Source organism: Rana temporaria, chromosome 11 (genome assembly GCF_905171775.1).
Source record: "Rana temporaria chromosome 11, aRanTem1.1, whole genome shotgun sequence".
Lineage (NCBI taxonomy): Eukaryota > Metazoa > Chordata > Amphibia > Anura > Ranidae > Rana > Rana temporaria.
Window position 1 is genome coordinate 11,268,978 of NC_053499.1, and position 13,160 is coordinate 11,282,137.

The window sequence follows — 13,160 nt, forward strand, 5'->3', positions numbered from 1 at the left end:
CTTTGATGGCTCACATTTCAGTATCTGGCGAAGAACCTGGGCTTGGACACTGTTGGTTTCGGCTATCTACAGACATTTTTTGGAATCCTCCAGCTCGTGGGAGGTCCAATTTTTGGCAGGTAAGATTACTTAAAGCATTTCTTGTTAAATCACTGCTGATGTGATTCGGGGAGCTCTGATGTGATAGGGAGGACTCGTATGTCATAAGGTGGTATCTGACAGGCTCTAATTTGATGGGGGACCTGGACATGATGGGGGAAATATGACGGGGCACCTGGACATGACGGGGGACCTGGGATGGACTGGCCATTGGGACTACAGGGAGTTTCCCGGTGGGCCGATGGCTCAGTGGGCCGGCTTCAGTGACAGCGGACTGACGCCCCCCCTCCGCTCCTCTGTCTCTCCCTCCCCGCAGCGCTCACCTGGAGGGGGGGGACAAAGACGCAGGGGGAGGAGCAGGGGGGATGACAGAGGAGCATGGGGGGAGGGGACAGACAGCTGACTCAACAGCTATGGCCTGGGAGTTGTCCCATAAGGGGGGGGCACCAAACTGATTCTTTGCCCCGGGTGAAATAATGTCTAGCTTCCCCACTGGTACTGCCTATAAGAGTACCAGTACCAGCCGTTCTACTCTAATAAAGTAGAACAGCTAGTGAAGGGGAAGAGGGGCTTGGGTGGCCGGGGGGGAGTTGTCCGGCCGCCATGGGAGAGACCTGTCAGAGTGGGCCAGTCTGGATGAAGTCCAGGGGCAAGTTTCTGTCCCAGTCCAGCCCTGCAGGGGACTCTAATGATAAGGGAACTTTTGGTGTAAAGTTAAAGTGGTTCGAAAGGCAGAAGTTTTGTTTATCCTTATGCATTGCATGAAGGTAAAAAACCTTCTGGGTGCAGCCCCCCCAAGAACTTACCCAAGCCCCATCATGTGCATGAGCAGTGGTTCTCCTGGGTCCCCTCTCTGGCTCTTGCTACTGTCAATCATAGCCAGGGAGCCAATAAGGAGCTTTGTTATTGGGGGGCAGGGGAAGGAGGGGACTCAAAAAGAAGAGGATTGCGGTTGCTCTGTGCAAAACAGGTAAGTATAACATGTTTTTTTTTAAAAAAAAACCTTTTGAATCACTTTCATGTCATCAAGGTGGCTGGGTACATCATCCCTGGATCAGGCGCTCTTCCGTGTGATACACTCGGCGGCCATAGACACCAAGTGTATGACTCGGCCCTCCCCGGTACGCTGCGTCATTGATTTGATTGACAGCAGCGGGAGCCAATGGCTGCGCTGCTATCAATCATCCAATGAAGAGCCGACTAAAGCTTGGTGAAAGCAACGTGGGATCGCGCCCACTCAGGTACCGTATTTATCGCGGTATAACGCGCTCTGGCGTATACCGCGCACCCCAAAGTGGCCCCCAATCCTGTGGGAAAAAAAGTTTTTTTGTACTTACAGTTTTGGTGTCTTGCGCGGCGTCCATCTGCGGCCTCGTCGGGTCCGGCGTCCTTCTGCGGCCTCGTCGGGTCCGGCGTCCTTCTGCGGCTTCGGGTGTCCTCTTCGGCGGGTCGGGCGTCCATCTTCGGCGGGTCCGGTGTCCATCTTCGGCGGGTCCGGCGTCCATCTTCGGCGGGTCCGGTGTCCATCTTCGGCGGGTCCGGTGTCCATCTTCGGCGTGTCCGGCGTCCTTCTGCGGCGTCCTCCCGCTCGTTTCCCGCCACGACTTTGAATACTGCGCCCGCATATAGCGAGCGCAGTACACTCGTGAATCTTCGGGCAGGCTCGGGCGCCTCTCGTCAGTACGAGAGGCGCCGAGACTGCCCGAAGATTCACGAGTGTACTGCGCTCACTATATGCAGGCGCAGTATTCAAACTCGTGGCGGGAAAGCGGGTATCGGCGTATATCGCGCACCCACGATTTTGCCCTGATTTTCAGGGCAAAATAGTGCGCGGTATACGCCGATAAATACGGTAAGTAAAACGGGGGGGGGGGGGGTATGGGGGGCCGGTCACATCAAGGTGTTTTTTTCACCTTAATGCATAGGATGCATTAAGGTCTGATCTCATCTTTAGGTCTTGTTGCTTCTCAATGCAATACAGGCAAATCATGGCTAGTGGGAGGGGCCGGCAAGGGTGCCCCCCCCACCAGCCATGATGTGCCTGCATTGCATAGAAAAGCAAGGAGACCCAGCCATTGTCTACCAATTACAACTAGAACAAGTAAAGTGCTGCTGAGGTTATGAAAAGGGAAGATCGGCATTTCATGACTGTTGTGTCGCATACCTCCCAACCGTCCCGGATTTCGCGGGAATGTCCCGTGATTCGCGGTAAATCCCGCAAGCAGTGCTATTTTCCCACGATCTCGCGGAACCCCCCCCGCGCGATTAGCGTCAAATCACGCGGCCCAGCGATTCGCGCTCAACAACTTCGTTTGGGCGGTATGCTCATTTGTCCCTCATTCTGAAGTTGAAAAGTTGGGAGGTATGCATTGTCGCAGGCCTGTCATTTGTGAGCTGTTATTTCACTACCAAACAGGAACTACAAGGTGCTTTACACCTAAGGCCCCATTCACACCGGAGCGATGATCTGCTCGAAGCTCAAAAATGCTGGAGGAGAAAAAAAAATCAATTATTCTCTAAGGCGAAGGTTCACATCTCCACGCCGTGTCACCTGAAGCGCAAAACAAGTTCTGGAGCTTTTTTTTACATATACTCTACAGGCAATGGGGTTGATTTACTAAACCAGGTTTCATTGTCAAAGCTTAATTGAACAAGCTGAAGTTAGAAGCTGATTGGCTCCCACGCACAGCTGCACCAGATTTTGCACTCTCCAGTTTTAGTAAATCCACCCCAAAAGGTGATCCCAGAATCCACAGATCCAGTTTACCTTCAGAGCCGGTTCACACTGGGGCGACTCGTCAGGTGACTCAGCCACCTGACAAGTCGCGTCCCATTCTATTCAATAGAACCGTTCCAATAGGAGCGACGCAAGTCGCTCCGACTTAGAAAAAGGTTCCTGTACGACTTTGGGGGTGACTTGCATTGACTTCTATACAGAAGTCATTTTGCAAGTCGCATCTGAAGTCGTCTTCAGGACGCCTTGCCGAGTCGCCCCTGAAGTCGTGCCGCCCCAGTGTGAACCGGCTCTTAGTGGTAAACAAATCTTCTACTTGCTTTAATTACATACAGATTGATTCACTAAATTGAATAGTTATAATGAACTGTGTATAAGCACCTTAAAGGGCCAGTCCTCCTCAGTGATACTTCTAGGTAGAGCCCAGTGTTCGGAGTCTGCTCCTCCTTAAAGCGGTGGTTCACCCTGCAGAACAACATTTCAGCATAAAATCCGGCATAGTAGCGCGAGCTACAGTATGCCGGTCTTACATTTTTTTATCCCCGGACTCACGGTTATATCGTACATAGACGATTTCGTCTGCCGCGGGGAATGGGCGTTCCTAGCAAGAGGGAGGGTGATTGACGGCCGGCTCTGGCACGTCACGCTCCCCGAAGACAGCCGGAGTAGGTCTCGGCTCTTCACGGCGCCTGCGCACAGGCTATGCGCAGGCGCCGTGAAGAGCCAAGCCTATTTCGGCTATTTCCGGAGAAGCGTGACGTGCCAGGGCCGGCCGTCAATCACCTTCCCTCTCCATAGGAACGCCCATTCCCCGGAATCTTCTATGTACGATATAACAGTGAGTACGGGGATAAAAAAATACAGACAGGCATACCGTAGCTCGCGCTACTATGCCAAATTTAATGCTAGAGGGAAAACATTTTTTTTTTTTTTTTTATATAGGGTGAACCCCCGCTTTAAATATTTTGGATACTCGAAGTGATATCTTCCTGCCAAAATTCCTGATTCTGTTGCCGCCAACTTGGGAGTTTTGGAAATGTTTACCCACCATTTTTTTTTGTGGCCTGGCTCTGTTACCTACTCCATCATATAAAGTAAATAAAATCCAGCAGGGATGGTGAGAGTCTCATAATGGACAAAGTGTCTGCGCAGACCCGGGAAATGCAGAGATCCCACCAGTAGAGTTCCATTTTTTTTTTTTTTACCAGACTGCAAGTCCTAGCCATTGCACATGTACTGGCACCTCCATTTTATTTCTTATATGTCTTCACATGTTACCTTTGACACTAGGTGTCACAAGTTGGCCTGCAGTTTCATGCTTATATATTCTTACCTCCTTGCTGCAGTGCTTTGTCTACCCCGATTCCTTTCACATGTGTGGTTTGGCTGTGCTCTCCTATGGGCGTCGCCTGCTATTCTGTGGGCTTTTATTACTTTCCCTTCCATCACTTCCTGTCCCGCCTCCTAGTTTCCTTGCCTATATATAAGGCCTCGTACACACGACGGGACCTGTCCGATGAAAACGGTCCGCGGACATCATTTGGTCTGATGGCTGTACACACCATCAGACCAAATTTCCCACGGACAGGATACGCGGTCGCGACGATCGCGACCCTGGAAGGTCAATGCTTCCACGCATGCGTCGAATCACTTTGACGCATGCAAGGGCTTTCGGCAGAGCGGACATGTCCGGTGAGTCATACAGACGACCGAACATGTCCGACGGACAGGCTTCCAGCGGACATGTTTCTTAGCATGCTAAGAAACATTTGTCCGCTGGAAACCTGTCCGCTCGGCCGGGAATCCGGTCCGGTCGGCCGTACAGACGACCGAACATGTCCGCGAAAACTGGTCCGCGGACCAGTTTCAGCAAACATGTTCGGTCGTGTGTACGAGGCCTAAGACATGCTTAGGTTAGTGCATGTTGCCTGTGTGTGGCTACCTGTGAACCAACCCTGGTTGTGTGTTGGTGGTGCCTGCCCTGGCCTTTGTGTATGGCACACGCGTGGTTTCCGCAGCCTCAGCTGGGTATACCTTGGGCCGAGACCTGGTTCCAGCTTACTGCAAGTCCATCCCCACCATCAGGGGCTCTGGTGAAGAAGCAGGCTGGTGCTTGGGCTCTGTGCCCTGGGGAACCCAGTGTTGGCGATCTACAAGGGCTCACTACCACAGGCGCTTGACACTAGGATTGTAGGTTGTTGGCCTATATAGAAGTCGAGGGGGAGGATGTGTGGCCCTTCCTCTCTTTTCTTTGGGGGGGTGGTCACCCAGTAGTACTTGTTGGTCAGTTTCAGCTGATCATGAGTAGCAGGGTTTGATGGGCCTTTTGGCAAGGTCAGGGGTCTCCAAACTTTCTAAACAAAGGGCCACGTTTACTGCCCTTAAGATTTTAGGGGCCAGTGGGCGCATAGGTGTGCACAGCCTATTGCATTAGGGTTTGCACCCCAAAGCTCAAACACGCATGTGTGTTTACATATATCGGACCCCAGTACATTAATCTCCTTGCCACCGCAGTGAAAGGAAGTGCTGATAAGAGGGATATCTTTCCCATTTCCCCACCTACACACAGACTGATAATGCTAATGTGTACAAGGTGGTTGGTGTGTGCCCAGGCCCACCCAGCATACCCTGTGCGCGAACGCCTGTGAGTGGGAGTAGAAAATGCCTTGGTGTCGGTGAGAGAAATAATGCCCCATTGTTGGAGTCAGTGAGAGGAAGAGTGCTTCGTTGTTGGTGTCAGTGGTAGGAATAAGGCCCCAAGGGCCAGATAAAGGAAAGCAAAGGGCCACAGGTTGGAGACCGCTGGACAAGGTGGACCTGAGTGCGTCTTGCCCCTGTCAGAAGTCTTGTGCCTGGGGGTCCAGAAAGGGTCCTTCCTCTTCAGGACGGGAACACGACCTACCCTAGTGCACTTTTTCTGTGTAAACCTATGTGACCTACGCCACGCCTACTTCGTCCCCACCCCCGCTGTCTTCTGGGAGACGCACAGGTCCCAGAAGACAGCAGGGACCAGTGGGATCGCTCAGCGCGACTCGCGGGTGCCCAGGACAGGTAAGTGTCCTAATATTAAAAGTCAGCATCTGCAGTATTTCTAGCTGCTGACTTTTAATTTATAATTTTTTTTGGCGGAACTCCGCCTTAATGCATCCTTTGCATTAAGGTGAGAAAACTTCCGTCAGTCACCAGTCCCCCCGTTTTACTTACCTGAGCCCTGGAATGTCCCATGCCGAGACATGCCGTCTCTCTGCCTGGGGTTCTCAGCTCTTGTGGGTAGATTGATAGCAGCGCAGCCATTGGCTCCCACTGCTGTCAATCAAATCCAATGACGCTGGGGCGGGCCCGAGTGCTGCATTCGGCGGCTATGGACGGCGAATGCTGGACACGGGAGCGTGCCCGCAAGGTAACCCCCCCCCCCCCCCCAGGAGAGCGATTCATCTAGGGGGGGGTTATGCAGGGAGGAGCTGGGAGAGCCGCCGAGGGACCACAGAAGACGGCATTCGGGGCCACTCTGTGCAAAATTAACTGCACAGTGGAGGTAAGTATGACTTATTATTATTATTTTTTTTTTTTTTTTTATTCAAACCTTTAGTATCACTTTAAATCTCACCTAGGGCAAAATCTACACAAGTGTTTGCAAGTGCTTTCCTCGCTGTTGATCCTCCCAGTTATTCCCACATTCCAAAAATTAAGAGCCTAAACTGGAGAATAAAAAAAAAAACACAAAATTTAGCAATTGTTTTATAGAGAAATTACATAATAATTCTGATTGGTAGGTAGGGCTTTCCTATCCCTCAAAAACCATAGGAGAGTAACAGTGCAGTGGAGGTTCAGTCTGGAACCCTTCTATTTAATATCCTGCAGTCTTGGCAGTGATGGCAATAAACATTTGTATAAAATATGCTGAATCAGCTGATGATAAAATCAATAAGGATGAACAAACACAAGGCGAAGGATCTTCAGTCAAGTTATGGGCACTGGTGAGGCTGCATTTCATGGGCACTGATGAGGCTGCATTTCATGGGCACTGGTGAGGCTGTATTTAGGGGCGGACTGACAACTCGTGGGGACCCCGGGCAATAGAAGATTATGGGGCCCCCGGGCTTACAGATGGCCACCACGGCAGGAGGCAGTGCAGAGGCGGGGCAGCTAAAATCTCAGCATTTTCACATCAAAAGCATGTCGGTTTCGGACATATCAGGGACAGATGTAAAAAAAACACAGATTTTTACATACTGTCTCTGGTTTTACTGAGCCTGGCAACCCTGATGGGGCCCCCTAGTGGCATGGGGCCCTCGGGCAGTGCCGCAATGGTCAGCCCGCCCCTGGCTGCATTTCATGGGCACTGGTGAGGCTGCATTTCATGGGCACTGGTGAGGCTGCATTTCATGGGCACTGGTAAGGCTGCATTTCAGGTGCACTGATCAGGCTGCTTTTAATTGGCACTGGCAAGGCTGCATTGTATGGGCACTGGTAAGGCTGCATTTCATGGCCACTGGTAAGGCTGCTCTTAATTGGCACTGGTAAGGCTGCCGGCACTATTGGAGCCCTTCCTCCAAACGTACAACACGGTGACGTCAGTGTGCGCCGTCCCAGGCGCGTTTTGTCATCAAACAGACTTTATCAATGGGGAAGGCTGTATTTAACCCCTTACAAAAAAAGTAAAACAATTATTAAATGAATAGTAAGAAATAAGTAAAAGCAAATCAAAAAGCTGAAAAACATGGCAGCAAAAGATGAAACGGATGATCTTTTTCTGTATTGGTAATAAAAGAACGCTCACACGCTGCGCACAAACACTCAAAAAGGCCGCTCATAAACGCGACACTCGGGGGCGAATCCAGCCTTATCTTTGCAAATAAAAGGCAACAAAATATCTTCATATTTTCATTGCTAAATACTCCGTATTGGCGGCACTAAAACCCCCCCTCTGGATGGAATCGCCCTTCAATTTTGCTGGACTGGCAAGCGTTGTGATTTCCAGCAGAGTCAGCATCTGCAAAGATCGTAATCTTCTATCCTTCCAGGGATTTGGTAATCATTGCGTTATCTCCCAGAGTTTATACTGAGCAAGGTGAATGAACTAAAGGGGTGGTAATATAAAGTGTCACCAACCGCTGGAGTATCCCCCCCTCCCTCCCCCTTACCAACATACTGATGACATTTTACATCTATTTTATTTTTTTGTGCTTTCATCTACTATTGTAAACTCTGTGATCTCATCATCTTTAGGTCTCGTTGCTTCTCAATGCAATGCAGGCAAATCATGGCTAGTGGGTCGGCCACCCCCCCCCCCCCCCCCCCCAACAGCCATGATCTGCCTGCATTGCATATAAAAGCAAGGAGACCCAGAGATGAGATCACAGGGTTTACAATAGTAGATGAAAGCACAAAACAAAATAAAAAAATTAAACGTCATCAGTATGTTGGTAAGGGGGGGGGGAGGGGGGGATACTCCAGCGGTTGGTAAAGAGTCCAAGTGATCACATCACTGGGTCTAAAACAAGGTATGTCATTAAAACATTTTATTTTTTTGCACAGTTTGTTGATGAGGGGGGGAGGGGGGGAACCAGAGAAGGCATAATATAAGCAGGTTAAACTTCAGCTTTAAAACTGGACCAACCAGAACAACCAGGAATCGGCGCCGCTGTACGTTGGATTCATTCGCTTTTTCAGATATAAGCAATGGCGGGTGGTGGTATTCAGGAATTATGGGGCCCCTTACACAGCTTCAGGCATGGGCCCCCTGGAGCAGAGAACCGGGCGGGGGGGGGGGCGGTTGTCATCCGGGACCCTGGGAATCTCCGGACCCCATAAAAAATAAATGTCCCTTTTAATAAAAAAATAAAATAAAATATATTAAAAAAATATATATATATTTTTTTATAAAAAATAAAATAAAAAAAAGGGGGGGGGGTTGCCACTTAGGGCCCTGGGGGCCTCCGGGCCCCTGGGGACTTCCAGACCTCTAAAAAAAAATAAAAAAAAATTGGCCCTTTAATAAAAAATCAAATAAAAATATATTACATTTTTTTTTTTTTTTAATAAGAAAAAAAAAAGGAGGATTTCCATCTGGGGCCCTGGGGACCTCCGGACCCCTAAAAAAAAAGGGGGGGGGTTGCCATCCGGGCCCTGGGGGCCTCCGGGCCCCTGGGGACTTCCAGACCTCTAAAAAAAATAAAAAAAATTGGCCCTTTAATAAAAAATCAAATAAAAATATATTACATTTTTTTTTTTTTTTAATAAAAAATAAATAAAAAAAAGGAGGATTTCCATCTGGGGCCCTGGGGACCTCCGGACCCCTAAAAAAAAAAAAGAAGGGGGGGTTGCCACCCAGGGCCCTGGGGGCCTCCAGGCCCCTGGGGACTTCCAGACCTCTAAAAAAAAAAAAATTGGCCCTTTAATAAAAAATCAAACAAAAATATATTAAATTTTTTTTTTTAATTAAAAATTTAATAAAAAAAAGGGGGATTTCCATCTGGGGCCCTGGGGACCTCCGGACCCCTAAAAAAAAGGGGGGGGTTGCCATCCGGGCCATGGGGACTTCCAGACCTCTAAAAAAAAAAAAAAAAAAAATATATAAAACAATATATTTTCTTTAATAAAAAATAAATAAAAAAAAGGGGGATTTCCATCTGGGGCCCTGGGGACCTCCGGACCCCTAAAAAAAAAGGGGGTTGCCATCCGGGCCCCTGGAGACCTCCGGGCCCCTTACAAGTGTACTGCCTGTACCCCCCTGATGGTGGCTGCAAACAATGCAGCCCCCCCCTGTCGTTCGGTCTACCCGCACTGGTCTGCTGTGCCCCGAGCCCACTTTTTTTAAAGCCAATGAGAGCCTCAGGCTCTAATCACGTGCTTCGGAAAAAAAAAATCCCCATTGGAATCAATACGTCCGGCGCCCTACATGTAGATTAGGGGCTGGGTGCATGGATCGGGGGGGGGGGGGCACTGGATATAAGAAATATAAAAAATGAAAACTAGAACAAGTAAACTGCTGCAGGGATATGAAAAGGGGAAGGTCGGCATTCCATGAGTGTTGTGTCCCAGGCCTGTCATTTGTGAGCTGCCTGTCATTTCACTACCAAACAGGAACTACAAGGTGCTTTACACCGAAGGCCCCATTCACACCGGAGCGATGATCTGCTCGAAGCTCAAAAATGCTGGAGGAGAAAAAAAATCAATTACTCTCTAAGGCGAAGGTTCACATCTCCACTCCGTGTCGCCTGAAGCGCAAAACAAGTTCTGGAGCTTTTTTTTTGTGTCTCTCGAAACGGGCAGATTTGGGCGTTTTTGTCGCGTTGGTATCCCCATAGAAATGAATGGAAACGCGTTTTTGCGTGATTTTCTGGTCAAAGTAAAAAATAAAATGGTAATCTATGAATAAATAAATGTAAAATAAATACACAAATGACTAAAAATCATCATAAATAAAATAATAATACATTTAAAGCAGAGTTCCACCAATTTTTTTTTTTTTTAAAGTCAGCGGCTACAAAATACTGCAGCTGCTGATTTTTTAAAATAAGGACACTTACCTGTCCATGGCTCTGTGCGGACTCTGATGTAAGGGGATGCTCTGTGCGGACTCCGATGTAAGGGGATGCTCTGTGCGGACTCTGATGTAAGGGGAGGCTCTGTGCGGACTCTGATGTAAGGGGAGGCTCTGTGCGGACTCTGATGTAAGGGGAGGCTCTGTGCGGACTCTGATGTAAGGGGAGGCTCTGTGCGGACTCTGATGTAAGGGGAGGCTCTGTGCGGACTCTGATGTAAGGGGAGGCTCTGTGCGGACTCCGATGTAAGGGGAGGCTCTGTGCGGACTCCGATGTAAGGGGAGGCTCTGTGCGGACTCTGATGTAAGGGGAGGCTCTGTGCGGACTCTGATGTAAGGGGAGGCTCTGTGCGGACTCTGATGTAAGGGGAGGCTCTGTGCGGACTCTGATGTAAGGGGAGGCTCTGTGTGGACTCTGATGTAAGGGAGGCCTCTGTGCGGACTCTGATGTAGGGAGGCCTTGTGCAAACTCTGATGTAAGGGGGCCTCTGTGCAGACTCTGATATAAGGGGGGCCTATGTGCGGACTCTGATGTAAGGGAGGCCTTGTGCGAACTCTGATGTAAGGGGAGGCCTTGTGCGAACTCTGATGTAAGGGGGCCTCTGTGCGGACTCTGATATAAGGGGGGCCTCTGTGCGGACTCTGATGTAAGGGGGGCCTCTGTGCGGACTCTGATGTAAGAGGAGGCTCTGTGGGGACTCTGATGTAAGGGGGGCTCTGTGCGGACTCTGATGTAAGGGGGGCCTCTGTGCGGACTCTGATGTAAGGGGGCCTCTGTGCGGACTCTGATGTAAGGGGGGCCTCTGTGCGGACTGTGATGTAAGGGGAGGCTCTGTGCGGACTCCGATGTAAGGGGAGGCTCTGTGCGGACTCTGATGTAAGGGGAGGCTCTGTGCGGACTCTGATGTAAGGGGGCCTCTGTGCGGACTCTGATGTAAGGGGGGCTCTGTGCGGACTCTGATGTAAGGGGAGGCTCTGTGCGGACTCTGATGTAAGGGGAGGCTCTGTGCGGACTCCGATGTAAGGGGAGGCTCTGTGCGGACTCCGATGTAAGGGGAGGCTCTGTGCGGACTCTGATGTAAGGGGAGGCTCTGTGCGGACTCTGCTGTAAGGGGGGCCTCTGATGTAAGGGGGGCCTCTGTGCGGACTCTGATGTAAGGGGGGCCTCTGTGCGGACTCTGATGTAAGGGGGGCCTTGTGCGAACTCTGATGTAGGGAGGCTCTGTGCGGACTCTGATGTAAGGGGAGGCTCTGTGCGGACTCTGATGTAAGGGGAGGCTCTGTGCGGACTCTGATGTAAGGGGAGGCTCTGTGCGGACTCTGATGTAAGGGGGGCCCTCTGTGCGGACTCTGATGTAAGGGGAGGCTCTGTGCGGACTCTGATGTAAGGGGAGGTTATGTGCGGACTCTGATGTAAGGGGAGGCTCTGTGCAGACTCTGATGTAAGAGGAGGCTCTGTGTGGACTCTGATGTAAGGGGGGCCTCTGATGTAAGGGGGGCCTCTGTGCAGACTCTGATGTAAGGGGGGCCTCTGTGCGGACTCTGATGTAAGGGGGGCTCTGTGCGGACTCTGATGTAAGGGGAGGCTCTGTGCGGACTCTGATGTAAGGGGGGCCTCTGTACGGACTCTGATGTAAGGGGGGCTCTGTGCGGACTTTTGTGATCATGAAAAATCTTAGACTGTTTCCCTCGATCCATCACTTTTCCACGCTCTATGGGCCACTTGACTGGACTTGCCCCCCAGGCCTAAGGCTGGCAGCCCTCCCCTGAATGGGGGGTAAATCTTCCGGAGGTCAAGTATTTATACTGTATGCTGTAATCCCTATATGTTCTTGGATTGGTTGCATTTCTTGCGAATGTCACATGACAGTGATTGGGGTTAATGGCGAAAAAGTCGGCGTTTGATCTGCTTTGCCTCAATAGGACCTGCGGTGCCCAAAGAATCGCAGCACAAAGCGGGTCAGACGCGGCCGCAGAGCTGCCATGTGACTTTCTCGGATGAAGAAAATGGGAAATTTTTAGCCTGTGTTACACTGAAATCTCGGCCTTCAGTAAGAAAAGAGTCAGCGGTAAATTGTCTTCCCAGGCGTGACGTTTTATGAGGCCACTCACCTCGGGATTACGTGTCATGTGACCGGTGTCATTGATCTCATCCGCTTCCATGAGAGGACGCCTGTAAATCATTCCCACATTCCCAATCTTCTATGATCCCTGTGTACTTGTCATAGAGGGAAACTGAGGACGGGTGCATTATGTCATTAACAAACACCTACAGGGGATGTAGAGGAGTACAACACAGGAGGGGGAATTATGTAGGGGGTCTCAGACAAATGATACTGGTATCTGATTGCCAGGTTACCAGGGTATGACTGTTGCCAGGTTACCAGAGTATGATTGTTGCCAGGTTACCAGGGTATGACTGTTGCCAGGTTACCAGAGTATGATTGTTGCCAGGTTACCAGGGTATGACTGTTGCCAGGTTACCAGGGTCTGACTGTTGCCAGGTTACCAGGGTATGACTGTTGCCAGGTTACCAGAGTATGACTGTTGCCAGGTTACCAGGGTCTGACTGTTGCCAGGTTACCAGAGTATGATTGTTGCCAGGTTACCAGAGTATGATTGTTGCTAGGTTACCGGGGTCTGACTGTTGCCAGGTTACCAGGGTCTGACTGTTGCCAGGTTACCAGGGTATGACTGTTGCCAGGTTACCAGAGTATGACTGTTGCCAGGTTACCAGGGTCTGACTGTTGCCAGGTTACCAGAGTATGATTGTTGCCAGGT

At 50.3% G+C, this 13,160-nt stretch overlaps 1 protein-coding gene across 1 annotated transcript in view; it reads left to right on the forward strand.

Annotated features, from left to right (window-relative positions):
- SLC22A18 (solute carrier family 22 member 18) overlaps nt 1–13,160 on the forward strand; it is a 71,106-nt gene that overhangs the window by 2,642 nt on the left and 55,304 nt on the right. Inside the window, exon 2 of the mRNA XM_040328032.1 lies at nt 22–119. Coding sequence (XP_040183966.1) covers nt 22–119 — 98 coding nt within the window. The remainder of the gene's footprint in view (nt 1–21; nt 120–13,160) is intronic.